Source organism: Esox lucius, chromosome 18, assembly GCF_011004845.1.
Source record: "Esox lucius isolate fEsoLuc1 chromosome 18, fEsoLuc1.pri, whole genome shotgun sequence".
Lineage (NCBI taxonomy): Eukaryota > Metazoa > Chordata > Actinopteri > Esociformes > Esocidae > Esox > Esox lucius.
This window is the reverse complement of record NC_047586.1, coordinates 4,087,116-4,114,534: the sequence shown is the minus strand read 5'-3', so window position 1 is coordinate 4,114,534 and position 27,419 is coordinate 4,087,116. Positions and strand designations below refer to the sequence as shown.

The following is a 27,419-nucleotide window of genomic DNA, read 5'->3' as shown; positions in this document are numbered from 1 at the left end:
TAAAAATGTTTTACCAAAATAACCAAAAATAGTACTGGAACTGTGCTAAATGCCACAAGGAAAAATAAATGCTATAATTGTCGGGAATACTTACTGCCAAAATTGCGGTCTATATTTTGAGTGACAAAGTAGTTTTTGCCAGTCAGTATACTGCTACATCTCGTAGCATCCTCTCCAGTGACCAGGCTGGGTATCTGGGAAAGCACTTGGTGACAACTGCTGACATATAAAGGACTTTATGAAACAAAGTGGGAATGAAACCCTCAAGGTGGCATTTGAAGGACCACCAAGTGTCAGTTGAACTACAAGGCCAGGGAGAGGCAGGAAGTAAACAGAAAGGGCGTCACCATCCCAGTCAATGCCCATTCATTCTATTTCTATGGCGGAGATAAGGAACCACAGTTCTCTTCTGTAGGTCTATCCAGGCGATTAATGCGCACACACACATCCACGCACACACACACACACACACACACACACACCTTAACCCAGCCCACACACAATCCTTTGCTGTCCTGAGTTAATGGCCCAATCAGCACGAGCGAGTGTGTGTCCTGTATGCAACTGCTCATGCAATCCATGTTTCTTCCGTCCAGCAGCAGGGAAGCGCTACAGGCTAATTCATTACTACTAAGCCGTGTTGCCAACCTGCTAGCACGTTAGACTTTTTCTCTGGGAAGTGTCATGAACCGGTGCTAGCATGTTAGCCTTTTTCTCTAGGAAGTGTCATGAACCGGTGCTAGCATGTTAGCCTTTTTCTCTAGGAAGTGTCATGAACCGGTGCTAGCATGTTAGCCTTTTTCTCTAGGAAGTGTCATGAACCAGTGCTAGCATGTTAGAGTTTTTCTCTAGGAAGTGTCATGAACCAGTGCTAGCATGTTAGCCTTTTTCTCTGGGAAGTGTCATGAACCAGTGCTAGCATGTTAGAGTTTTTCTCTGGGAAGTGTCATGAACCGGTGCTAGCATGTTAGAGTTTTTCTCTGGGAAGTGTCATGAACCGGTGCTAGCATGTTAGCCTTTTTCTCTGGGAAGTGTCATGAACCGGTGCTAGCACATTAGCCTTTGTTGCTGGTAAGCCCTTTGGGAACGTGTAGAAGTTTTAGCAGCAAGCTAAGCACCAGGCTAACTGTTCACAAGGAAAACGTGTGCTGCTCATATGGATGCATTTACACGACTGTAGCGTCTGTGTGCATCTGCTAGGTCGTCCATCAACATGGTCAGCGGAGGAGCCAACATGTGAACGCCGCTGTTTGAAGGAAAAAATGAGAGAAGGAGAAGGAAGAGACAAAAAGTGACGACCGGGGTGTTCAGGCACTCGTTCTCTCTCTTTCTCTCTATACCTCTCTACTGTTCTCTCTCTCTCTCTCTCTCTCTTTAAAAGTCAAACAACAGTAAGTGCTCTTGAAAGCTAAGAGGAATCGGAGTGAATATTATATTTCAAATGCCAGTAATTTATTTGAATATGGTTAGCTGATGGGAGCCAGGTTCTGAGGAGGGTGAAATACATGTTTCCATGACGCACGGGGAACTCAGAGATATCTGAACAGATATGGATTGCAGTTACATACATACTGTATGTGTGTGTGTATATGGGTGCATTTGTGTGCGTTGTGTATACTGTCCCTGGTCCTCTGAACAGTTGATCAAGTGTGTTAAAAGTGTGTTAAAATTAATAATTTTCCAGACAATAACATCAGCATCAAGACCAGCAACACGTGAAAAACCGCACAGATCCGTCAGAGAGGAATAAAAGGTGAGCACAAACACAGTCTTATAAAGAACCACACAATCATATAGAGAACCATACAGTCATATAGAGAACCATACAGTCATATAGAGAACCACACAGTCATATAGAGAACCATACAGTCATATAGAGAACCACACAGTCATATAGGGAACCACACAGTACAGCCAGTCCACTATTATGACACAGGAAACTGAAGAAGAAAAATGAACGTTTGACAAAAAGAATACATTGAATCGGAGGGTTAAAAACATGCAGTGACGAGCATCAGGAAGTACAATGAAAAAAGGAACGAAAAAAATAAGACAAATTTTATATAAAAATGAATATTATTATTAAATGATTCACATGAAGGCAGGCAGCATTCTCCAGTAAGAGACTGATCGCTCACCCTTCTGTACAAAATGGCTGAGAGAAAGAGAGCAGGGACAGGTTATGCCCAGATACCCTCCTCATCATCCTATTGGTTAGTTCAATGCAGCATGGAATTGAAGGAAGAGTATTGGTTAGACAAGGAGAACAAGATTAACATATGATTCCTTTTTTAATACCATGACTTACCATAAGAAGAGATAAAGCATTAATAACATCGCAAGTCATTAAAAAACAACATTGCAATTTCATAGAAATAAAAGATACATTCTACTGTACCTAAGAATTCAAAAACCAAAACAGACAACATGTAGAACTCTTTGGTGTGGCTTGGCTCAGGCAAAAAACACAGGTGCTGGTTACCTGTGTGCCTTCATTAGCCTTAGCTTTAATTCCTATATAGTCAAACACGAAGGATCAGGTCCCAGGGTCTTTGGGCAAAAAGTAACGCAGTAAATAGGGAATAGAGTGAGATTCAGTCCTTAGTCTTTCGTGGCACATTCTGGGACTTTTCATGACACATTCTGGGATTTCTCTTGACAAATCCTGATAATTTTCATGACACAATCCTGGAACATTTCATAACAAATTTTGAGACTTTTATGATACATTCTGAGACTTTTTGTCACATATTCTGAGACCTTTTGTGACACATTCTGAGACTTTTTGTGACACATTCTGAGACTTTTCGTGACACATTCTGAGACTTTTCGTGACACATTCTGAGACTTTTAGTGACACATTCTGAGAATTTTTGAGACACATTCTGAGACCTTTTGTGACACATTCTAATACTTTTTGTGACACATTCTAATATTTTTCGTGACACATTCTGATACTTTTAGTGACACATTCTGAGATTCCAGTACAGTACCTCACCATGGAAACCAACCCAAAACAGATGCTACACCAGCTAGCACTGTTCATATTGCAGTGGAAAATGTGACCAAACTGAGGCAAAACTATTCCTCACAGTTAGCTTTTAAAATAAATATCACAACACACAACACCAGCTAGAATAACAGCTAGCTCAATCTTTTTTCATTTCTCTCTAATTCTCTAATAGCTAACAAACAAACTAAAGAAAGAACAGATGAAGAAGCAGTATAAGAAGGTACAAAAAAGAAAAGGAGAAAGACAGTGGCAGACAGAGAAGGAGAGTGAAAACAGAGGTTGGCTAAAGATAGCATTAGCTGCTTTATTTGGATTTCGTCAGAGAAGAGGAAAAAGGGTGTTGCATTGAAGCCGATATGGATGTGAGACACTTGCCCTCCATCTGCCTGTCTGATCAGTGGAAACAGCTGTAATGAGACCGTCTCACTCCCACCGATCTGTGTTGCAATGGGGGGAGTGATGTTTTGACATGGCAGTGTTCTGACGCCTGTGCTGCTATTCTGTTTTGACATGGTAGTGTTCTGATGCCTGTGCTGCTATTCTGTTTTGACATGGTAGTGTTCTGATGCCTGTGCTGCTATTCTGTTTTGACATGGTAGTGTTCTGATGCCTGTGCTGCTATTCTGTTTTGACATGGTAGTGTTCTGATGCCTGTGCTGCTATTCTGTTTTGACATGGTAGTGTTCTGATGCCTGTGCTGCTATTCTGTTTTGACATGGTAGTGTTCTGATGCCTGTGCTGCTATTCTGTTTTGACATGGTAGTGTTCTGATGCCTGTGCTGCTATTCTGTTTTGACATGGTAGTGTTCTGATGCCTGTGCTGCCATTCTGTTTTGACATGGTAGTGTTCTGATGCATGCGTTGCATTCTGTTTTGACATGGCAGTGTTCTGACGCCTGTGTTGCATTCTGTTTTGACATGGCAGTGTTCTGACGCCTGCGCTGCATTCTGTTTTGACGTGGTAGTGTTCTGATGCCTGTGCTGCATTCTGTTTTGACATGGCAGTGTTCTGATGCCTGCGTTGCATTCTATTTTGACATGGCATTGTTCTGATGCCTGTGCTGCATTCTGTTTTAACATGGCAGTGATCTGATGCCTGCGTTGCATTCTGTTTTGACATGGCATTGTTCTGATGCCTGCGCTGCTATTCTGTTTTGGTTGGAGTGTCCAGCAGTGAATGATGACAGGGATCCGTCCCCAGATCAGAGAACACGACGCTAAGTGTTTTCTTGGCAACTAGAAAAGTGGTGGTGGTGGGGTTCTGGGATGAACGAACGGACTCTGCATGCGTGTGTGGTGTGTGTGTGTGTATGTTGGAACAGGAATATAGTGAACAGAAATTTTTTCTTACTGACTATACTAACCAGGCTTGGTTTGTGACAAAAAGCAGCTTACACACGCTGTCAAACACGCTTCTACCTCTCTCTCTCTCATTCTCTCTCGTTCTGTCTCTCCTCTCTTTCCCTCACTCTCTTTCCAAATTTAATTTAAATTTAAGGGCTTTATTGGCATGGGAAACATTTGATTATATTGCCAAAGCAAGTGGAAAATAATAATAAAAAAAGCTATGACAAATGACTAAAGTAAAAACAAACATTAGATTAACAAATCAAAAATAGCAAGTAGATGTTACACACAGGTTTTGGAAGGAGAAATACTTTTTGAATGTTATATTAAAATGTCTCTCACTTCTCTCTCTCTCTCTCTATCCCCGGTTGTGTTGCAGATCAAGACGATACCTGACAATTTCAGCTGACACTGTGCTGACCCCTCCCACCTCCCCCTTGCTGTCCCTGTCCTTGTCCATCTGGTCATGCTGCTGACCTGGACTAAGTTTAAATAGACTCTGGACTCAGCCCAGATGCATTTATTAATTATTACAATTTGTACTCTTAATATGTTCACCTGGCACAGCCAGAAGAGGACTGGTCACCCCTCTGAGCCTGGTTCCTCTCTAGGTTTCTTCCTAAATTTCAGCCTACTTAGGGAGTTTTTCCTAGCCACTGAAATGCAAAACTACTGTTGTTTGCTCCTTGGGATTTAAGGCTGGGTGTTTTGTAAAAGCACTTTGTGACAACTGCTGATGTAAAAAGGGCTTGATAAATACATTTGATTGAAATTTGATTGACTTACATATATACACCGACCAGCCATATCATTATGACCACTGACAGGTGAAGAGAATTACACTGATAGTCTCATTATCATGGCACCTGTCAGTGGGTGGGATATATTAGGTAGCAAGTGAACATTCTGTCCTCAAAGTTGATGTGTTAGAAGCAGGAAAAAGTGGGCAAGCGTAAGGATCTGAGAGCAACTTTGACATGGGCCAAACTGTGATGGCTAGTCGACTGGGTCAGAGCATCTCTAAAACGGCAGCCCTTCTGGAGTGTCTGCAGCGGTCAGTACCTATCAAAAGTGGTCCAAGGAAGTAAAAGTGGTGAACCGGTGACAGGGTCATGGGTGGCCAAGGACCATTGATGCATGTGGGTAGTGAAGGCTGGCCCGTGTAGCTCAAATTGCTGAAAAGGTTAATGCTGGTACTGACAGAAAGGTGTCAGAACACACAGTGCACCACAGTTTGTTGCGTATGGGGCTGCGTAGCCGCGGAACAGTCAGGGTGCCCACGCTGACCCCTGTCCACAGCCGGAAGCACCTACAATGGGCACGTGTGCATCAGAACTGGACCATGGAGCAATGGAAGAAGGTGGCCTGGTCTGATCACGTGGATCTCCAGGTGCTTGTGCGTCGCTTACCTGGAGAACGCATGGCACCAGGATGCACTATGGGAAGGAGGCAAGCAGGTGGAGGCAGTGTGATGCTTTGGGCAATGTTCTGCTGGGAAACCTTGGGTCCTGCCATTCATGTGGATGCTACTTTGACACGTACCACCTACCTGAGCATTGTTGCAGACCATGTGCTCACTTTCATGGCAACTGTATTCCCAGATGGCATTGGCCTCTTTCAGCAGGATAATGTGCCCTGCCACAAAGCAAAAATGGTTCCAGAATGGTTTGAGGAACATAACAACAAGTTCAAGGTGTTGACTTGGCCTCCAAATTCCCCAGATCTCAATCCAATTGAGCATCTGTGGGATGTGCTGGACAAACAGGTCCGATCCATGGATGCCCCACCTCACACCTTACAGGACTTAAAGGATCTGCTGCTAACGTCTTGGTGCCAGATATCACAGAACACCTTCAGAGGTCTAGTGGAGTCCATGCCTCGATGGGTCAGGGCTGTTTTGGCAGCAAAAGGGGGACCTACACAATATTAGGCAGGTGGTCATGATGTTATGGCAGATTGGTGTATACAATTGCTCAAAAGTTTGCATACCCTTGGAGAATTGGTTATATACACTCACCTAAAGGATTATTCGGAACACATGTTCAATTTCTCATTAATGCAATTATCTAATCAACCAATCACATGGCAGTTGCTTCAATGCATTTAGGGGTGTGGTCCTGGTCAAGACAATCTCCTGAACTCCAAACTGAATGTCAGAATTGGAAAGAAAGGTGATTTAAGCAATTTTGAGCATGGCATGGTTGTTGGTGCCAGACGGGCCGGTCTGAGGCCCCGAATTTTTGCAGGTGCGTCTGGGTCATGCAAAAATGCCTCCAGGTCATGCCAAGTCCTTGGTCGTCGGGGCCTCATAGACAATTCGGGGCCTAATAGACTATTACAATAGACTGCACGCTGTCATTGATGCTAAAGGGGGCAATACACAGTATTAAGAACTAAGGCTATGAAGACTTTTAAACAGGGATCAGTGCTTTTCTTTCTTGCCATGTTTTGTTTTATGATTGTGCCATTCTTTTATGATCTACAGTTGAATCCCATAAGAAATAAAAGACGTGTTTTGCCTGCTCACTCATGTTTTCTTTACAAATGGTACATACACTCACCTAAAGGATTATTAGGAACACCATACTAATACTGTGTTTGACCCCCTTTCGCCTTCAGAACTGCCTTAATTCTACGTGGCATTGATTCAACAAGGTGCTGAAAGCATTCTTTAGAAATGTTGGCCCATGTTGATAGGATAGCATCTTGCAGTTGATGGAGATTTGTGGGATGCACATTCAGGGCACGAAGCTCCTGTTCCACCACATCCCAAAGATGCTTTATTGGGTTGAGATCTGGTGACTGTGGGGGCCATTTCAGTACAGTGAACTCATTGTCATGTTCAAGAAACCAATTTGAAATTATTCGAGCTTTGTGACATGGTGCATTTTCCTGCTGGAAATAGCCATCAAAGGATGGGTACATGGTGGTCATAAAGGGATGGACATGGTCAGAAACAATGCTCAGGTAGGCCGTGGCATTTAAACGATGCCCAATTGGCACTAAAGGGCCTAAAGTGTGCCAAGAAAACATCCCCCACACCATTACACCACCACCACCAGCCTGCACAGTGGTAACAAGGCATGATGGATCCATGTTCTCATTCTGTTTACGCCAAATTCTGACTCTACCATCTGAATGTCTGAACAGAAATCGAGACTCATCAGACCAGACAACATTCTTCCAGTCTTCAACTGTCCAATTTTGGTGAGCTTGTGCAAATTGTAGCCTCTTTTTCTTATTTGTAGTGGAGATGAGTGGTACCCGGTGGGGTCTTCTGCTGTTGTAGCCCATCCGCCTCAAGGTTGTGCGTGTTGTGGCTTCACAAATGCTTTGCTGCATACCTCGGTTGTAACGAGTGGTTATTTCAGTCAAAGTTGCTCTTCTATCAGCTTGAATCAGTCTGCCCATTCTCCTCTGACCTCTAGCATCAACAAGGCATTTTCGCCCACAGGAATGCCGCATACTGGATGTTTTTCCCTTTTCACACCATTCTTTGTAAACCCTAGAAATGGTTGTGCGTGAAAATCCCAGTAACTGAGTAGATTGTGAAATACTCAGACCAGCCCGTCTGGCACCAACAACCATGCCACACTCAAAATTGCTTAAATCACCTTTCTTTCCCATTCTGACATTCAGTTTGGAGTTCAGGAGCTTGTCTTGACCAGGACCACACCCCTAAATGCATTGAAGCAACTGCCATGTGATTGGTTGATTAGATAATTGCATTCATGAGAAATTGAACAGGTGTTCCTAATAATCCTTTAGGTGAGTGTATATATATATATACAAGCTTCACAGAGTTTACTAGGTTGTTCAGGGAGTTGAGGAACAAATTATGTTGTAATCGACTCTTCACCGCTACTTCTGGGTGCAGGGATTCTTGCATGGGTTCTGTACATTCTACAGGTATGAACATTCTGGGTTCTGAACATTCTCGAGGTCAGAACATTCTCAGGGTATGAACATTATCAGGTTGTAAAACATCTGACTATGAACATTCTAGGGTTCTGAACATTCGCAGAGTCTGAACATTCTCGAGGTCAGAACGTTCTCGAGGTCAGAACATTCTGAAGGTCAGAACATTCTCAGGGTATGAACATTCTCGGGTTGTAAAACATCTGAGTCTGAAGGGGTATGGAGCGGATTGCAGGTTTACATAGATATATAGCACTGTGTGCTTTTAGGGTACTGATGAAGAAGTCAAGACGCCATGTTAAAATTATCTAGAGCAGAAAGGGGAGCAATAAAACAGGATTTGGCTAATTCAGGCAGACGGCTGGTCAGACCTCCCTCCCTCTCTGCTGAGTAGATCTCTCCTATACCCCCCCCCCCCAGTCCCTGTCTCCCCTTCCCTCTCTCAGGCAATTAGCTATGGAGATGTAGTTCCCCCCGCCCTCTCTCCCCCTTCTCCAGCCCCCTCCTCTCCCTCCTGTCACTCTGTTTTAGCAGGGCAGTACATTATGGTAGAGCAACATTACACTATGCTTTGAGGCTCATTGGCATGCATTGGGTCCATAATGAAAGTTTCAAGCTATGTACGTTTTCAGCGTATTCAGCACTGGGAAAACAAAGGAAGGACAGAACCAATCATATCTGGGAAGGCTGAATGGTGACTGGACATTGTTTCAGGGGGAAATCTGAATTGGGATTGGGGCCTATTATTGGGTGTGTGTGGTCATGTTTACGTGTGTGTGTGTGTGTGTACGTGCTGAATAATATATAACTATTAGGTGCTGCTATCTTGATGAAACCTTTTTTTTTCCTCAAAGGAATTTACTTGGAAAAACAAAGGTTAAAAAAAGGTTAAACTGCTTGCAGTCAGACACACTTATTGCGTGTGTGCATGCATGCATGCTTGTGCATTTGTGTGAACGGGCTTCCTTCCTTACTTGCCAGGGTATACGTGTGTGCTTTGCTCGCCCAAGCGATTTTCGGTGCCTAATGTGAGATAATAAGAGTGCTTACGGTTCAGAGTGCTGTGGTTTATTGGATGTGAAAGATGTAATTTCCTGTTGTTTGTGCTTGGCTATAATGACTTTGACTTGTAAACCAGGAGAGAGCCCTTTGGGAGACCTTAACCACTACAGATGGGAAGGAAGGAGTGAAGAAGAGGGAGTGAGAAAGACAAAAGACACTAGAGAGAAATGCATGAATTAGGTTCTATAACAAAGAAAAGTATAACTAAAGTTCTAGAACAGTGAAGAAAATTAAGAAGTTTCTAGAACAGGGAAGAGCATAAAGAAGGTTCTAGAACTGAGAAGAGCATAAAAAAAGTTAGATATTCGAGAAGAGCATAAAGAAGGTTCTAGAACAGAGAACCCAACTAGATTAGAGAGGAGAGGAAGTCAAAGGGAACGATAATGAGACCAGCAGTTCCCCACTCGGCATGGGGTGCCTCTCTCATGTTCAACCTATTCCCTATACAGCGACCCATAAGGCTCTGCACAAAATGACTGTGCTATAAGGAACAGAGGGACTAAGAAACGGGGCAGCATTTGGGACAGTTATGGAACTATCCAGGGCAGGAAACTGGCCCAACACAGCAGAGTCTGGGTGACTGGATCTTCCAGTAACAGAACTACATTCAGCATTCACACTCAATGTCCATTCAGGCCATTTGAAAGGACTGATCGTATTCTATTGCGTTGTTACAACAGTTTGAAACAGTGTCTGTACAAGGGCACACATTAAGCCAGGACCTTTCTATCAGAAGACTGACTCTGTTAAACTATACTTGTTATTTAAACACACACCGCTTTATATTATAACATTCAAAAGTTTGCGGTCACTTGTTTTTCACTTGTTTTTCATGAAAACATACATGAAATTAGTTTGAATAGGAAATATAGGAAAATAAATAGGGCAAAATAGTAGGTTGAAATAACAGTTTGGATTGGCTTAATGGGCACTTCTCACATACCACTAGTGCTGTCCACAGGGTGTGGCATGGTGTTGCAAAATGGGGTGATAGCCTTCTTTCTTCAAGATTCCTTTTACCCTGTACAAATCTCCCACATTACCACCACGAAAGCACCTCCAGACCATCACATTGACTCCACCATGCTTGACAGATGGCATCAAGCACTCCTCCACCATGCTTGACAGATGGCATCAAGCACTCCTCCACCATGCTTGACAGATGGCATCAAGCACTCCTCCAGCATGCTTGACAGATGGCATCAAGCACTCCTCCAGCATGCTTGACAGATGGCATCAAGCACTCCTCCAGCATGCTTGACAGATGGCATCAAGCACTCCTCCACCATGCTTGACAGATGGCATCAAGGACTCCTCCACCATGCTCGACAGATGGCATCAAGCACTCCTCCACCATGCTTGACAGATGGCATCAAGGACTCCTCCATCATGCTTGACAGATGGCATCAAGCACTCCTTCACCATGCTTGACAGATGGCATCAAGCACTCCTCCAGCATGCTTGACAGATGGCATCAAGCACTCCTCCACCATGCTTGACAGATGGCATCACGCACTCCTCCAGCATCTTTTCATTTGGTCTGCATCTGACAAATGTTCGTCTTTGTGATCTGAACACCTCAAACTAGATTTGTCCGTCCAAAACATATTTTTCAAATATTCCTCTGTGTCTGTGTTCTTTTGCTCATCTTAATTTTTCTTTTTATTGGCCAGTCTGAGATATGCCTTTTTTTTTGCAACTCTGCCTAGAAGGCCAGCATCCCAGATTTGCCTCTTCACTGTTGATGTTGAGACTGGTGTTTTGCGGGTACTATTTAATGAAGCTGCCAGGTGAGGACCTGTGAGGTGTGTTTGACACTAATGTATTTGTCCTCTTGCTAAGTTGTGCACCGGGGCCTCCCACTCTTTCTATTCTGGTTAGAGACAGTTTGCCCTGTTCTGTGAAGGGAGTAGTACACAGTGTTGTACAAGATCTTCAGTTTCTTGAAAATGTTTCACATGGAATAGCCATCATTTCTCAGAACACGAGCAGACTGACAAGCATCAGGAGAGAAAGTTCTTTGTTTCTGGACATTTTATTTGTAATTTTTTTGTAATCTGTAATTGAACCTAGAATTGTTGATGCTCCAGTTACTCAACTAGTCTAAAGAAGGCACGTTTTATTGCTTCTTTAATCAGCAATTGTTCAGCTGTGCAAAATAGTTGCAAAAGGGTTTTCTAAGCCTTTTATAATGATAAATCCTGGATTAGCAAACACAACGTGCCATTGGAACACAGGACTGATGGTTGCTGATAATGGGACACTTTATGCCTATGTAGATATTCCTTTATAAATTTGCCATTTACAGCTACAATAGTCATAGTCAACAGTAACAATACCCACACAATGTCTGAGCAATCTGATGATTTTTTTTGTAATTACAAATGTTCTGTAACTTTCTGTTACGTTGTGTACTATCACAGAAATGCTGAACACTTCTGTACCTGTGATTTGGTGTTACCTGATCTGGGGAGGGTTTGTGGTTGGTCTGGTCAGATTGTGACGAGGCCTTCAGGTGTTCATCCTCATAGTTATCGGCCATCAACTTCATGCGGTTCTGAGTCTGGCGGAGAAACACAGGACAACACGTAGGATCAGGGTAAATGACAGATTCTCCTGACGTTTACAGTGAATACTGCTTCATGTACAGTCTGACTCAGATTCCTGTCCCACTAGTTGTCAACGCACGGTTCAGGGTCGGACTCGGGGGGGAAACAACCTGGTTTCAAATCTAGTAGCTAGGCAACCAGTCCAGAAGCAGTCCTGAGTCACTTGAAGTTTTGTTTTTTTATCCAACCTGAACTGATTCACTGAATTGATCGGTTATCAGGTCTGCAGCTAGACAGGCAGTCCAGATCTGATCCAGGTCAGGCTCTAAACCCTGACCAAATAGACCAGCAATACATTTGCCGTGTAATGTTTATCAAATAAATATATTCCTAGTAGTAGTTTACATGGCACTGCATAACTTAACACGAAACCAGGAAAGCCTAGTTCAGCCCGACCGCAATACAAAGCGTTGATCGTGGCTGCCCTCTCGATATTCGAACCCAGGTCGCCCACATGAAATGCTGTCTTTAAACACTACGCCACAGAGCTGACCATTTGCCGGGTGTCAGTATAGCACACTGACATTATATAATATTGTCAAGCATTAATACATTATATAATATTGTCAAGTTTGACTATTTAATTGGACACCATTAACCATTGTGTTAAACTGAGTAAAGTTTCTTATTAAGGTTATCTCCACCACAAATAGCATCTATTAACATGCCACTGGCCGTTTTAACAGCGTATTAGCCATTCGTTAATGACATTGATACAATAACTACTGTATCAATATAGGTGATGATAACATACTTTTACGTCAAGAGAAAAGAGGAGAGAATCATGTAGCCAACAATGTGTTTGACTATCCTGAAGAAATGCTAAGACATAATAAAAAAATCCACCAGAAATAGTCGCAATATAACAGTAAACGAGTGATGGCTGTTCTTCTAGCAGCAGGATATTATGCTAGCAGCGCTAACTCAGATTTTCTTTTTCAAAATAAAAGCCATCAGTGAACTATATAAGGTGATATAGTTAACAATCAAGTCTGTCAATCTAGTCTGTCATTTTATGTTTAATGTCCATTCCAATGTTGTTCTTGTCTGTTGTTTTTTTTACATACTATATTGTTTACTATATGGCCTTATACATTTCAATGATGGCTTTTATTGTGTTAATGAAAATCAGATATAATATCCTGCTGCTAAAATAACGCTAATGAAGCCTCGTTTGGCCATCACTACAATAAACAGTTTCATTTTAGGCTACAGAAGGTTGTAGCCAGCAAAGTTTTTGTCTATTCTGAACAAATCCTCTTTTAAAAAAACATATTCTATATTATCATTATTACCTAACACAAGGCTACTGACGGTTTTCACTTCAACCCCAGGTGTATGCTAGCTCATTCACCTATTAACCATCAAATTATTAGAATCAACTGTGCTAAATTAGGGGTGGGGTCAAGACAACCAGGACAGTACTGTAGCTCTCCAGGTGCAGGGTTGACCTAGGGTTAGACCTAGCCTGTTTCTAGACCAGCAGCTTAAGCTATCAAATCCCTATCAGACTGTGCTACCGTTAACACACAACAAACATCTTTCTGTATGAATTCAATAACAGATCTTACAAAAATAAGCTTTAGATTTTCTCAGTGGCAGAACATGACTTTGTACCCCACAGCTAGACTTCCATTAGGCTGGAATGAATTACAGAGGAAAGTGAAAGAGATAGAGAGAGATTGGGATGGATGCAGAATGTGAGATAGAGAGAGGAGAGAGATTGGAAGAGGTGCAGAGGAGAGAGAAATGCATTGGGATAGATGCAGAGAAAGAAGAGAGGAGAGATTGATAAAGATGCAGGGAGAGAGGGTAGATTGGGATAGATATAGGGAGAGAGAGAGGAATAACTGGGATGGATTCAGGGAAAGAGAGAGGAGAGACTGGGATGAATTTAAGGAAAGAGAGAGGGGAGACTGGGATGGATTCAGGGAAAGAGAGAGGAAAAACTGGGATGGATTCAGGGAGAGGAGCGACCGGGATGGATGCAGGGAGAGAGACATGTGATGAAGCCATTACCTGAAGAGAACAGGCCTGTCATACTGACATGATTTCTATTAATCATTCAGCCTGCCAGTCTCCTGAAGGGGCCTTGGTCCACGTATGAACCCACCATAAAGCACACATAATGGGCCAATGGGAATGGAGTGGAACTGAGGTTCGCTGTCACCCTTCCTGTTCTTTCACCCCTCTCTCTGTACCCCCACTCTGTACCCCCACTCTGTACCCCCACTCTGAAATCCTTCTCTCTGTACCCCCACTCTGTACCCCCACTCTGCACTCTCTCTTTCTGTACCCCCACTCTGTACCCCCACTCTGTACCCCCACTCTGCACTCTCTCTCTCTGTACCCCCACTCTGCAATCCTTCTCTCTGTCCCCCACTCTGCAATCCTTCTCTCTGTACCCCCACTCTGAAATCCTTCTCTCTGTACACCCACTCTGACCCCACTCTCTGCCCCCCCACTCCACTCCCCCAAGTGTGATGGTTGGTCTCCCTCTGTTTATGTTTCTTACTCTAATCACAGTCTTTTCCTCTCTGTATCCCTTCATCTCTCCCCCCTCAATCGCTCCCTTCCTCTCTTCGTCCATCTCTCCCTCCATCCCTCACCCCTCCTTCCATCTCTCCCTCCATCCCTCACCCCTCCTTCCAACTCTAGGACTGACCCGAACCGACACAGGAAGCAGGAATGATGAGATGTAATCTTCAAATGAGCCTGATGCAAACTGGCCTGGAAGCTCTGACCTCATGACCTGTGGGTGGGGACTGTGGATTTTTGTTTGTGTGTGTGTTTGTTAGATAGTGTGTGAGTGTGAGGGACGAGGGTAAGTGAGAGGGATGTGTTACATACAGGGAGGGGCCCACGTTTCTGCAGGAGCAAATTAAGACGGCAGAAAGTTTTGGACTTCTGCCACCCGACTACACACACACACACACACACACAAACACAGACCATTTAGTTCTCCTTGGTTGATGGCAAGTGTGTACTGTGTGTACAGTATGGTTGAACGTACACACACACACACACACACACACACAAATAGACCCTGCTATGTTGCAACAGCAGGGTGGTCACTTGAGATACTCAAGAATTGTGCACACACGTTCTCTCTCCCTCTATTTCTTTGTCTCCATGTTTTCTCTCTCTCTCTATTTCTCTCTCTCTTTCTCTCTCTCTCTCTCTCTCTCTCTCTCTCCGTGTGTTCTCTTTCTCTCCCTCCCCTTTCTCCCTATATATTTCTGTCTCTCTCTGTTTTCTTTCTCCTTCCCCATTCTATCCCTCTGTTTTCTCGCTCCCTCCCATTTCTCCCCCTCTTTCCAAGCCTCCCACCACTGAGGCAGGAACACACAGCTGGTTTAAGTGCCATGCAAGAGAGGGAGTAAGAAAAAAGAGAGAGAGAAGAGAGAGAGAAATCAACACGTTTTCTGCTTGTTAACAAGCCACTTAGGGAAAAGTCAATAAAAATCCTTAGACAAACATCCCTTCCCCCTCCTCCCCTCTCTCACTCCATCCCGTTTCCCTGCCTCCCTACGAGGCACCAGATTCACACCTGTCACCCTCAGGGCTCTGTTAAATAAACCAGCCCCAGCGTCTCCACACAGTGTGAAGTGAATGGATGCCTGTCAAGGAAAAGTCATGCTACAGAGCCTTCATGAAGGCCTAAAACTATCCCCACTTCAAACAAAACCGTGTCCAAAGATGCTACTGGCGGATTTTGTATTGTATTGCCACCATTCCGGATAAAGAACAGTGTTTTGATGTCCACAGACGCTACAGAAATGAGCCGCCATTCCCAGCTCACAATGAGCCCTGACTCACAGAAGAACACCACTGGCCACAGATGCTTTGGCAAATTCAACTGAATCCAAATGAGCCCTGCTTTCCTGGCCTCTACCCCGGTGTTTCGACAAGTCCCTTCCTCTAGTCTTTAACAAAAGACCAGGCGACCAGGAGAGGTCGTTTCGGCACAAAATCTAGCCTGGCACCCCATACAGTTCCACCAGCGACTCCCTTCGCATTTCCTTTAGCAGAACGCTGAGCTGGGATCTCTGACAGGGTTATCCACATGCTCCGGTGGTTACAGTCGAGGATTTGGATGAGTTCCCTGAAAGTCAGGCTTAAGCTCTTAGCCTTGTAGAACCTAAATCCCTTACACAGCCACAGAATGATGATACACGAGGGGGGGGGGGAGTAAGGGAGGCTTGGGATGGGGGAGGGAGGACAGAGGAGAAACACAGCCACAAAGAGAGGGGAGGCAAACAGACGGGTAAGAGGGACGGCTGGAGATGGAGAGAGACAACACAACAGAGAAGGGCGGAGAGCAAGACAGTGGGATGAGGGTTGGGGCGTTGTAATGACATGCACAGGTGCTGTGACCCCAGGCCCCGTTATTTGGTGTCCCCAGGCCCTGTCATTTGGTGGCCCCATGCTGTCATTTGGTGGCCCCAGGCCCTGTCCTTTGGTGTCCCCAGGCCCTGTCATTTGGTGGCCCCATGCTGTCATTTGGTGGCCCCAGGCCCTGTCATTTGGAGTCCCCAGGCCCTGTCATTTGGTGGCCCCATGCTGTCATTTGGTGGCCCCAGGCCCTGTCATTTGGTGGCCCCAGGCTCTATCATTTGGTGGCCCCAGGCCCTGTCACTTGGTGGCCCCATGATCTGTCATTTGGTGGCCCCAGGCCCTGTAATTCGGTGGCCCCATGCTGACATTTTGTGGCACCAGGCTCTGTCATTTGGTGGCCCCCAGGCCCTGTAATTTGGTGGTCCCAGGCTCTCTCATTTGGTGGCCCCAGGCCCTGTCATTTGGTGATTCCAGGCTCTGTCATTTGGTGGCCCCATGCTCTCTCATTTGGTGGCCCCAGGCCCTGTCATTTGGTGTCCCGAAGCTCTGTTATTTGGTGGCCCCATGCTGTCATTTGGTGGCCCCAGGCCCTGTCATTTGGTGGCCCCAGGCCCTGTCACTTGGTGGCCCCATGATCTGTCATTTGGTGGCCCCAGGCCCTGTAATTCGGTGGCCCCATGCTGACATTTTGTGGCACCAGGCTCTGTCATTTGGTGGCCCCCAGGCCCTGTAATTTGGTGGTCCCAGGCTCTCTCATTTGGTGGCCCCAGGCCCTGTCAATTGGTGGTTCCAGGCTCTGTCATTTGGTTGCCCCATGCTGTCAATTGGTAGCCCCAGGCCCTGTCATTTGGTGTCCCGAAGCTCTGTTATTTGGTGGCCCCATGCTGTCATTTGGTGGCCCAAACTGTTTATTTGAGTGTTTATTTAAACTGTGTGTTTTCTAGGATGACTTCATAAGAGTGGGTGTGAAGGACAAACACTCAAACGCACACACCCTGATCAGCCCACAGTGACCTGCAGAAAAACAAACCATTTTTATTTGCCACCTCGATCCATCATCCCAGACACCCTGGAGACACACCCTGGAGACACTCCCTGGTGACACACCCTGGAGACACACCCTGGGCCAGCCCCTCCACCAAGTCAGGGCATAAGGCTGTGTATGCCTGACCCCACAAGGGTCCACACTGGATTGGGTCCCCCCCAGTGGGCGGTGTGCGTCATGTAGAGGGTGGCGCCTAAAAAAAAAAACAATGTCTACTATACTTTTAATGGAACTGGGTCCCAGTTGATCTCCATTGTAATGAGCACAGCAGTGTTCTGTGTTTGCAAAACAGTTATTTCTGACCGCTTCCATACAGGGTGTCAGTGTTCTGCATATTTAGCCAACCAGTGAACCAACCACACTTAAACATGCAGCCCGAGTAATTCCCAGCTTTATGTCATCAGGAATGGCTCGAAAGTGGGGAATCTATTGGGAGTGGGTCCTGTGTAGCTCAGGGTTGTGGGTTCAATTCCCACCATGGACAAATAAACAAACAATTTTTTGTATTGGTTAATGTAAATGTTACTGTAAATGAAACAAAAAAAGATGTATTTTGGGACTATTTTCACTGTTAAGAAACAAAGAAGGCGTTAACTCTTTCATTTTATCCGTCTTTCTCTCAGCCCCCCTCCAAGACATCAGTTGTAAAGGTAATGCAGCTGAACTTTTATCTTAAATGTCAAAACACACGCAGACACACAGACACACACTCGCAGACACACACACAGACACACACACAGTCCAGTATTACTCACCCTGTGCGGGCACAAAAACAAAAATGACATACTCCCTAGCAGTAACCTCAATAAACTACCTGTTATACCTAAATTAATCTAGTTCTAATGCCTAACCCAACCCTAACTGTTATACCTAAATTAATCTAGCCCTAATGCCTAACCCAACCCTAACTGTTATACCTAAAGTGAATCTAGCCCTAATGCCTAACCCAACCCTAACTGGTAAACCTAAATTAATCTAGCCCTAATGCCAGATTAGAAGGAGACAGAGACAAAGAATGAGACAGAGACACAGAAGGAGACAGAGACACACAAAGAGACAGAGACACAGAAGGAGACAAAGACACACAAAGAGACAGAGACACAGAAGGAGACTGAGACACACAAAGAGAAAGAGACACAGAAAGAGAAAGAGACACAGAAAGAGACTGAGACACAGAAGGAGACAGAGACACAGAAAGAGACAGAGACACAGAATGAGACAGAGACCCAGAATGAGACAGAGACACATACACAGAAAGAGACAGAGACACAGAAAGAGACAGAGACACAGAAAGAGACTGATCTCAAAGACACTTAAAAGAGAGACGAATAAAGGGAGGAGTGGGCTCCAGTAGAGGTAAGTGAGATCCTGCAATGACTGTCCCTTTAAAAAAAACAGAGGCATCTGTAAAACTACTACTGAGTTTCCAGATGACACCACTCTGTTCGGTCTCATCGTGGGCAGTGACGAGTCCACGCATCGTGGAGAAGTTGACAGGCTGGTGAAGTCAAAACATACTCTGGAATTTAACACAGACAAAAGCGGGGAAAAAGTGGTTGCCTCTCAGTGACTTACTGACAGTGGCTGCAGCAGGTAGACTGGGCTCTTGAGAGAAGACAGGCCATGTGAACACTGCCCACAAAATGAGGTGGTGGAAACTGAGCTGCACTTCTTAACCTTCTGACAAATTCGTGACAAAATTAGAGACACATATTTCTCTCACAACACAGGGATATATTTCTCCCTTCAAACACTGATAAACTCTGGTAACTGTGAGGTGAAATATAGCAGTGTGGATTTGAGACATGAGGAAAGACTACCAGTGGAGCACAAACAACACTGTCAAGATAACTTATTCAGCTCCCTTGTCACTCATATTTGAACACGTTGAACATTGTTGCAACACTGCATATTGCTGAAAATATAATGTTTGAAGTGCTTTTTTCCTTTTAATACTTTGGTGTGTGCTTAATGTTACCTTTCATCAGTTATTCAATATATATGAATTAATTTATATTCTTTTCCACTTGCTCTGGCAATGTAAACAGGTTTGCCATGCCAATGAAACCATTCGAATTGAAAAACCAAGAGACAGAGGGAGTGTGAGTGAGGGTGAGGATGGAGGGAGGGTGAGGAAGGAGGGAGGGAGGGTGAGGAAGGAGGGAGAGCGAGGGAAGGAGTGAGGGAGCACGAGGAAGGAGAGAGGGCAAGGGAAGGAGGGAGGGAGCATGAGGAAGGAGGGAGGGCGAGGGAAGGAGGCAGAGGATGTTCTGACTAAGCCCCCCTTACCGTGAGAGGGCCAACCATATATAATACAATTTACCACAGAAACCTGATCCAAGCCCCAATGGGTTAACGAGGGAAAGAGGCCGGGGGGAAAGGGGGGAACAGCCAGGGGGAAGGGGGGAACAGCCAAAGAATCTGGTCCCTAAAGCACTTTGCCTACCAGCAACACTATTCACTCCATGTGTCCCTTTATCTCAATCTTGTCCTCTGTCTGTCTCTCTGTCTGTCTGTCTGTCTGTGTCCGTCTGCCTGTCTGTCACTCTGTCTGTGTCTGTCTGTCTGTTTGTCTGCCTGTCTGTTTGTCTGCCTGTCTGTTTGTTTGTCTGTCTGCCTGTCTGTCTGTCTGTCTGTCTGTCAGTCTCCCTTTCTCTCTCTCTGCCTGTCGTTTCTTCTGTCTTTCAGTCTCCCTTTCTCTCTCTGTCTGTTTCCCTCCTTTCCCAGTCAGTCTGATATGTCCGTCTGTCTCAATGTCTGTCTTTCTGTTATATTTCTGTTATCCAGTGCTTGTTCTCAGTCTGTCATCTCGTCTCACTAACGCCTGTTTCAGTTCCTTCTCTATCTCCCCCACCCTCATTTCTTCCATCCTCCTGAATTTAATTCAATTCCATTCAAAGGGGCTTTTCCTGGCATGGGAAACATTGGTTAACATTATGCCAAAGCAAGAAAAAATACAAATAAAATAAACAAAATTGATATAAACAATCTTAAATTCGAAGTAAACGTCATCAGAATCTCACAATACCCTATAGCTCTCCTCCTCCCTCTCTCGTTCTCCCTCCTAGCTCCACTTCATTTTCCCTTTGTCCCTTTCTCCCCCTCTCTTGCCTCCCTAACTCTAACCCTCTCTCCTCTCTTCCTTCTCCATCTCTCTCCCTTAATCACTCTCCCTCGCTCCCCCTCTCTCCTGCCTTAGTCCCCCCCACCACAGTCAGTCAGTCTATCCCTGTCCCGTTGCTGATAATAATTGGCAGCAATGCTGACCTCAGTATTTCTGGTTTCCGTTCTAACTGTGGAACTCATTTGCTCTCTTAATCTAATCATTCACACAATTATTTAACTTTTCTCCCATTATCGTTTTTTGTCCCTCTATCTAACCAAACCCCCCCCCCCCCACACACACACACACACACCCCGGGCTCTCCGTCTAAAAAGCGCTGACACTGGACAGTGAGAGAGAAAGGAAAAGGAGAAAATCAGTGTAAATATACTCTCCTGCCGTGTTCCACTGTGGAGCTCGACTGTGAACCAGATCACAAGTTGTCACGTGTCTGTTGTCACATGACTCGTCAACAACAGTGAGATGTTAACTCACTACGCATTAAAAAAAAGTCTGACGGAGGTCAACGTTTATTAACAGTAATATATCGTATTCATAATGATATGACAAACAGAAACTCAGCCACTGCTGGTGCGGAGATCCACATCCGATTTGATGTGTGTGTGTGCGTGTGTCGTCAGAATACGCGTTTACATGGTATTTATGAAGGTGTGTATGTTGGAGTGTACTGTGAGTTCATCTCAGTGGGCATAATGAGGGACTACTCCAGTTAGCCGGGCAGCCATTTATTGAACAGTCGGCCATCTTGTTTTACAGGCCAGGTCAGAGTTATTTAATAAACATTCAGCCATCTTGGTTTACAGGCCAGGTCAGAGTTATTTAATAAACAGTCGGCCATCTTGTTTTACAGGCCAGGTCAGAATTATTTATTAAACAGTCGGCCATCTTGTTTTACAGGCCAGGTCAAAGGTTATTTAATAAACAGTCAGCTATCTTGTTTAACAGGCCAGGTCAGAATTATTCAGTAGGATGAGCAGATAGTTTTGCTGGTAATCTCCTAATTAGGAGGGACTGAAGGATTTTTTGTTCTGTTCTTAGAGACACTGAGGCAATGCACCAGTTATTATGCATACAGATGGACAGAACCTTTATATACACGAATCATACAAGACAGATGGACAGAACCTTTATATACACGAATCATACAAGACAGATGGACAGAACCTTTATATACACGAATCATACAAGACAGATGGACAGAACCTTTATATACACGAATCATACAAGAAAGATGGACAGAACCTTTATATACACGAATCATACAAGACAGATGGACAGAACCTTTATATACACGAATCATACAAGAAAGATGGACAGAACATTCATATACACGAATCATACAAGACAGATGGACAGAACCTTCATATACATGAGAAAGAAATATTCTCATTTACATCACTATTTATTTCCTTCTCCCTCCCTTTGCTTACACCACCATACCTCTGTCGCTCTGTTTCTCTTTCCATATCTCTCTCCCTACTCCGCTCTTCATGCTGATACAATTTAAAGAGGCTTTATTGGCATCTGAAACATTGGTTTATATTGCCAAAGTAAGTGGGGAAACAAGAAAAATGAAATGCAAATAATTAACAAAAGTTAAATAAATAATATTTATCTTGCCACACGTGGCTTGTATTACTCATTGTGTCTGTGTGGCATGTAGAATGTGTCTGGAACATTCTTATTTTTATTAACCCCCTCTGTCAAAGGACTCACACACACACACACGCACGCACACGCGCACGCACGCACGCACGCACACACATTCACTTCCACTGCCAGGTCACTGCTAAACTGTACCCACTCAGGTATAGAAGTGAAGGGGCCTCACCGAACGACAGACACACATGCCGCCCCGGTTAAGCCAAATGTAAACCACATGATGTGTGTTAAAGATGCATTCTGGGACTTTCACCAACCTCCCGTTTTCAACGGGATGTGTAATATGTTGTTTATATGTGCATAATCTGTAAGTAAAATCACTAACTCAGTTAGCCATGAATTTCCATGTTTAAAAGCCAGTGGTTTTTCTGACATAAATCTGCACATAAATGACACAGTACAATTTTTGGGTGCCCGTTTTGACTTGACACTGAGTCTTTTACAACCGATCCAGGAACGAGCAAATTCACATGGACGTGGAAGTTCCATTTAGGGAGAGAGGAAAGTAAAGTGTGTCAGTAAAAAAAAGGACAGAAAGGGAGAGGTGAAAGCTGAATAAAAGAGAGATGGAAGGTGACATTTATCTCCTTCTACAGTGTCTGATCCTGATGTGTACAGGTGATAGTATCTTGGAGGTCGACATGAGGAACGAAAAGACGAAGGGGAGAGGGAAAGATCTAAAGATGTGATGTCATGATTTACAGTCTGGATCACCCAGACTCACATCTGTCTCCTCTACAGATCATCTTCAGGGGTCACAGGTCAAGGATACGGAACCCAAAAACAGAAGAAACGATAGAAGGAGATGAGAGAACAGGAGCCGGGACAGTGGAAAGGATGGGGGGGGGGGGTTGCGTGGGCTGGTAGACCTCACGGTGAGAAGGAGACTATCCTATATCATGAGTCATAGTCCCAGGACTCCCCTCGGACAGAAGGAGACTATCCTGTATCATGAGTCATCGACTCAAGACTCCCCTCGGACATTCTTCTTTATCGTCATTTCCCCATCAAAGCCAGAGGCTACAATGGAAAACCCTCCAGCCTCTAGCTGCCAGAGGAGAGTGAGACGGACGGAGGAGTGAAAAATGGAAATGGTGATGGAGAGGAGAGAGGCAGACACAGAGGGTGCAAACAAATGTTTCCCGTGTCAGTTGAAATGACAGAGGGGCACAACGAGTTAGAGAGACAGTGAGACACACAGTTAGAGACACAGTGAGAGACACAGTGAGAGACAACGAGTTAGAGACACAGTGAGACACACAGTTAGAGACACAGTGAGAGACACAGTGAGAGACAACGAGTTAGAGACACAGTGAGAGACACAGTGAGAGACACAGTGAGAGACAACGAGTTAGAGACACAGTGAGAGACACAGTGAGAGACACAGTGAGAGACACAGTTAGAGACAGACAGTGAGAGACAACGAGTTAGAGACACAGTGAGAGACACAGTGAGAGACAACGAGTTAGAGACACAGTGAGAGACACAGTGAGAGACACAGTGAGAGACACAGTTAGAGACAGACAGTGAGAGACAACGAGTTAGAGACACAGTGAGAGACACAGTGAGAGACACAGTGAGAGACAACGAGTTAGAGACACAGTGAGAGACACAGTGAGAGACACAGTGAGAGACAACGAGTTAGAGACACAGTGAGAGACACAGTGAGAGACACAGTGAGAGACACAGTGAGAGACAGACAGTGAGAGAGACACCTTCCACTTCAGTCCCCCCAGTCAACTGATTCCCATCCTGTCCATCCGGGGACATTCACCATGGGTCACTAAAGACTATTGTATGGCCAGTGGATCGTGTCAGTTACTGTCCCGACAGGTTACTGACTTCCCAGTGGATCGTGTCAGTTACTGTCCCGCCAAGCTACTGACTTCCCAGTGGATCGTGTCAGTTACTGTCCCGACAGGTTACTAACTTCCCAGTGGATCGTGTCAGTTACTGTCCCGACAGGTTACTGACTTCCCAGTGGATCGTGTCAGTTACTGTCCCGCCAAGCTACTGACTTCCCAGTGGATCGTGTCAGTTACTGTCCTGCCGAGCTACTGACTTCCCAGTGGATCGTGTCAGTTACTGTCCCGCCAAGCTACTGACTTCCCAGTGGATCGTGTCAGTTACTGTCCTGCCGAGCTACTGACTTCCCAGTGGATCGTGTCAGTCACTGTCCCGCCAAGCTACTGACTTCCCAGCGGATCATGTCAGTTACTGTCCCGCCAGGTTACTGACTTCCCAGTGGATAGTGTCAGTTACTGTCCCGCCGAGCCACTGACTTCCCAGCGGATCGTGTCAGTTACTGTCCCGCCAAGCTACTGACTTCCCAGCGGATCGTGTCAGTCACTGTCCCGCCAGGTTACTGACTTCCCAGTGGATAGTGTCAGTTACTGTCCCGCCGAGCTACTGACTTCCCAGTGGATCGTGTCAGTTACTGTCCTGCCAGGTTACTGACTTCCCAGTGGATCGTGTCAGTTACAGTCCCACCGGGCTACTGACTTCCCAGTGGACCACGTCAGTGATTATATATATATAAAAAAATATATAACAGTGGCTGTAATTCCTAAACAATTCACAGCTCATGGATGCAAATACCCTCAAATTACAGCTGACCATCTGCCCTTGAACGTTTTGGTCCTCGTTTCATTTCAAATCCAATGTGCTTGAATACAGAGCCAAAAGAACAAGCCTTGTGTCACCGTCCAATCACAACTCTTATGAACTGCAGTGCTAATAGGCTCAGGATCAACACCCCTCCCATTTAAAAACAACACCATTTGGGCCCAGTCAAATTCTGTCCGGGCCAGAACTAATTTGGTCAACTGGCCCCAACCGGGCCAGTGAGCAAAAAAACGTACATTGACCCCTGTCATTAATTCAAATCCACCCAGGCAAAGCCATTCATTTCAGAATAAAAGTCTCACTATAGTGTATGCATCAACTCATCATCACTGGTCACCACGGAAACAGCTAATCACCCATCCCAAACTCTGTTATTTATTTGCACATGTATCTTTGTGTGTGTGTGTGTGTTTGAGGTCAGCTGTTCCAACAACATTGAAACTGTTTCCACCACTGGGTCAACAAGTTGAGTCCAACACAAACCCTGTTATGACACACACACAAGCACACATGCCTCTTAGCGGGCTTGGAGTTGAACAGATCCCTTTATAAAACACTATTTGGTTGGTGGATGTTTTAACTGTTTTCTCTGCTGTGTTTGGCCCTCTCAGCCACCGTAGTTGGGTCCAAGGCAGCTGACCAACCAGGCGGCGGAGAAGCAAGTCTCTAATTTAAGGTTTGGCCACAGACGAGCACACAGGCGCCTGGAGCTGCGAAGTGTGTGTGTGTGTGTGTGTGTGTGTGTGTGTGTGGGGGGGATGTAGCCTTGTAGCCACTTGTTCTCTCACTGCGATGGACAGATGCTATAAAATGATAGGCGCCTCACCATACTGCCAGTCTCTCTCTCTCCATTTCAATTTAGATTACACTGTGAATCTAAATAGCTTTATTGGCATGGGAAATATCTGATTACCTTGCCAAAACAATCGGAAACCAAGGAAATACAACACATTTCAAAAAGTAAATATTATACACAAAAGCGCCAAAGGGATAAAAGCGTTTCAAAATGTTTCTGTGACTTGGTAAAAATATGCAAAGAAAGATCTCCTCTTGCTCTCAAAATATAAGAAAAAATACTTTTAATTGGGGTAATATAAATATTTTCCTCAAAACCATATATTACAATTATTGATACGCCTTGAACTTAGAACTCTATACCCCTAAACCTTAAATATAGAACTCAGTACCCCTAACCCTTGAATATAGAACTCTATACCCCTAACCCTTGAATATAGAACTCTGTACCCCTAACCCTTAAATATAGAACTCTGTAACCCTAACCCTTGAATATAGAACTCTGTACCCCTAACCCTTGAATATAGAACTCTGTACCCCTAACCCTTGAATATAGAACTCTATACCCCTAAACCTTAAATATAGAACTCAGTACCCCTAACCCTTGAATATAGAACTCTATACCCCTAACCCTTGAATATAGAACTCTGTACCCCTAACCCTTGAATATAGAACTCTGTACCCCTAACCCTTGAATATAGAACTCTGTACCCCTAACCCTTGAATATAGAACTCTGTACCCCTAACCCTTAAATATAGAACTCTGTAACCCTAACCCTTGAATATAGAACTCTGTACCCCTAACCCTTGAATATAGAACTCTGTACCCCTAACCCTTGAATATAGAACTCTGTACCCCTAACCCTTAAATATAGAACTCTGTAACCCTAACCCTTGAATATAGAACTCTGTACCCCTAACCCTTAAATATAGAACTCTGTAACCTTAACCCTAAAATATAGAACTCTGTACCCCTAACCCTTGAATATAGAACTCTGTAACGCTAACCCTTGCCAAAATAACAGAGTCTTGTCCGGTGGGAGAACAAGTAATTTAATGTCATTCAGAATCTCTCTTGGTCCTCGTTTGTGGACTCTGTTGTTCAGCTTACCCCACAGGATTTCAATGGGGTTTAGGTAAGGGGACTGGGATGGCAATTACAAAAGCTTGATAATGTAGGCGGAATTGTTGTCCTTTTGGAAGACCCAATGCACACCCAGTCAGATTTTGCGTGACCATCCCTATTTTTGTGCCAAACCCTCCTCTACAAAAACCTAAATGTACTTCTTATCTGACAACAGCACTTGGTTTAAATCAAAGTTCAAATGACCCTTAGCAAACTCATATATGTCTTGATGAGCTTAGAGGCTTTTTTTCTGGCAATTCCTTGAAACTGCACTTTGGCATCGAGGACCTTAACACCACCCAACCCTGACTGTGAGTGTAAAATGGCTTGGATCCTACTGTTGTTTGCTCCTTGGGGTTTAAGGCCGGGTGTCTCTGTAAAGCACTTTGTGACAACTGCTGTTGTAAAAAGGGCTTCATAAATACATTTGATTGATGATCCTTTGCCATTAATGTTCATCACAGCTTTTACACATTTCTTTGTCTCACTTTCTCTCACTCACTTTCTCTCTCATTAAACTGAATAGTGATTTGTTGCTTTGCCATGCTAAGCCAAAGCAATTCAAAGTAAAGGTTTGAAATTAAGGATTGAAGTCTGCCCTTGTGGCTTGCACGACAAACATGATCGCCTCAAACAGGGTGAGGGGAATACATCGCGGGCAGGTCCCCTGCATTCCTACAATAAGTGATCTCTTTACATCCTGGTCGTGTTGTTTGGACAGAAGCAAACAGCACAGTGTTAAGCGCCATGACAAC

General features: G+C 44.6%; 1 protein-coding gene across 14 annotated transcripts in view; it reads right to left on the bottom strand.

Annotated features, from left to right (window-relative positions):
* LOC105024897 (ELKS/Rab6-interacting/CAST family member 1) overlaps window positions 1-27,419 on the bottom strand; it is a 254,096-nt gene that overhangs the window by 38,027 nt on the left and 188,650 nt on the right. For 10 of the 14 annotated variants that reach the window (XM_034287688.1, XM_029114443.2, XM_034287690.1 and 7 more), the window contains one exon: window positions 11,802-11,903. In XM_034287688.1, coding sequence (XP_034143579.1) covers window positions 11,802-11,903 — 102 coding nt within the window. Of the gene's footprint in view, window positions 1-2,138; window positions 2,208-11,801; window positions 11,904-27,419 lie in introns of all 14 variants that reach the window. The other 4 variants (XM_034287692.1, XM_029114448.2, XM_029114449.2 and 1 more) reach the window with 1 other exon arrangement.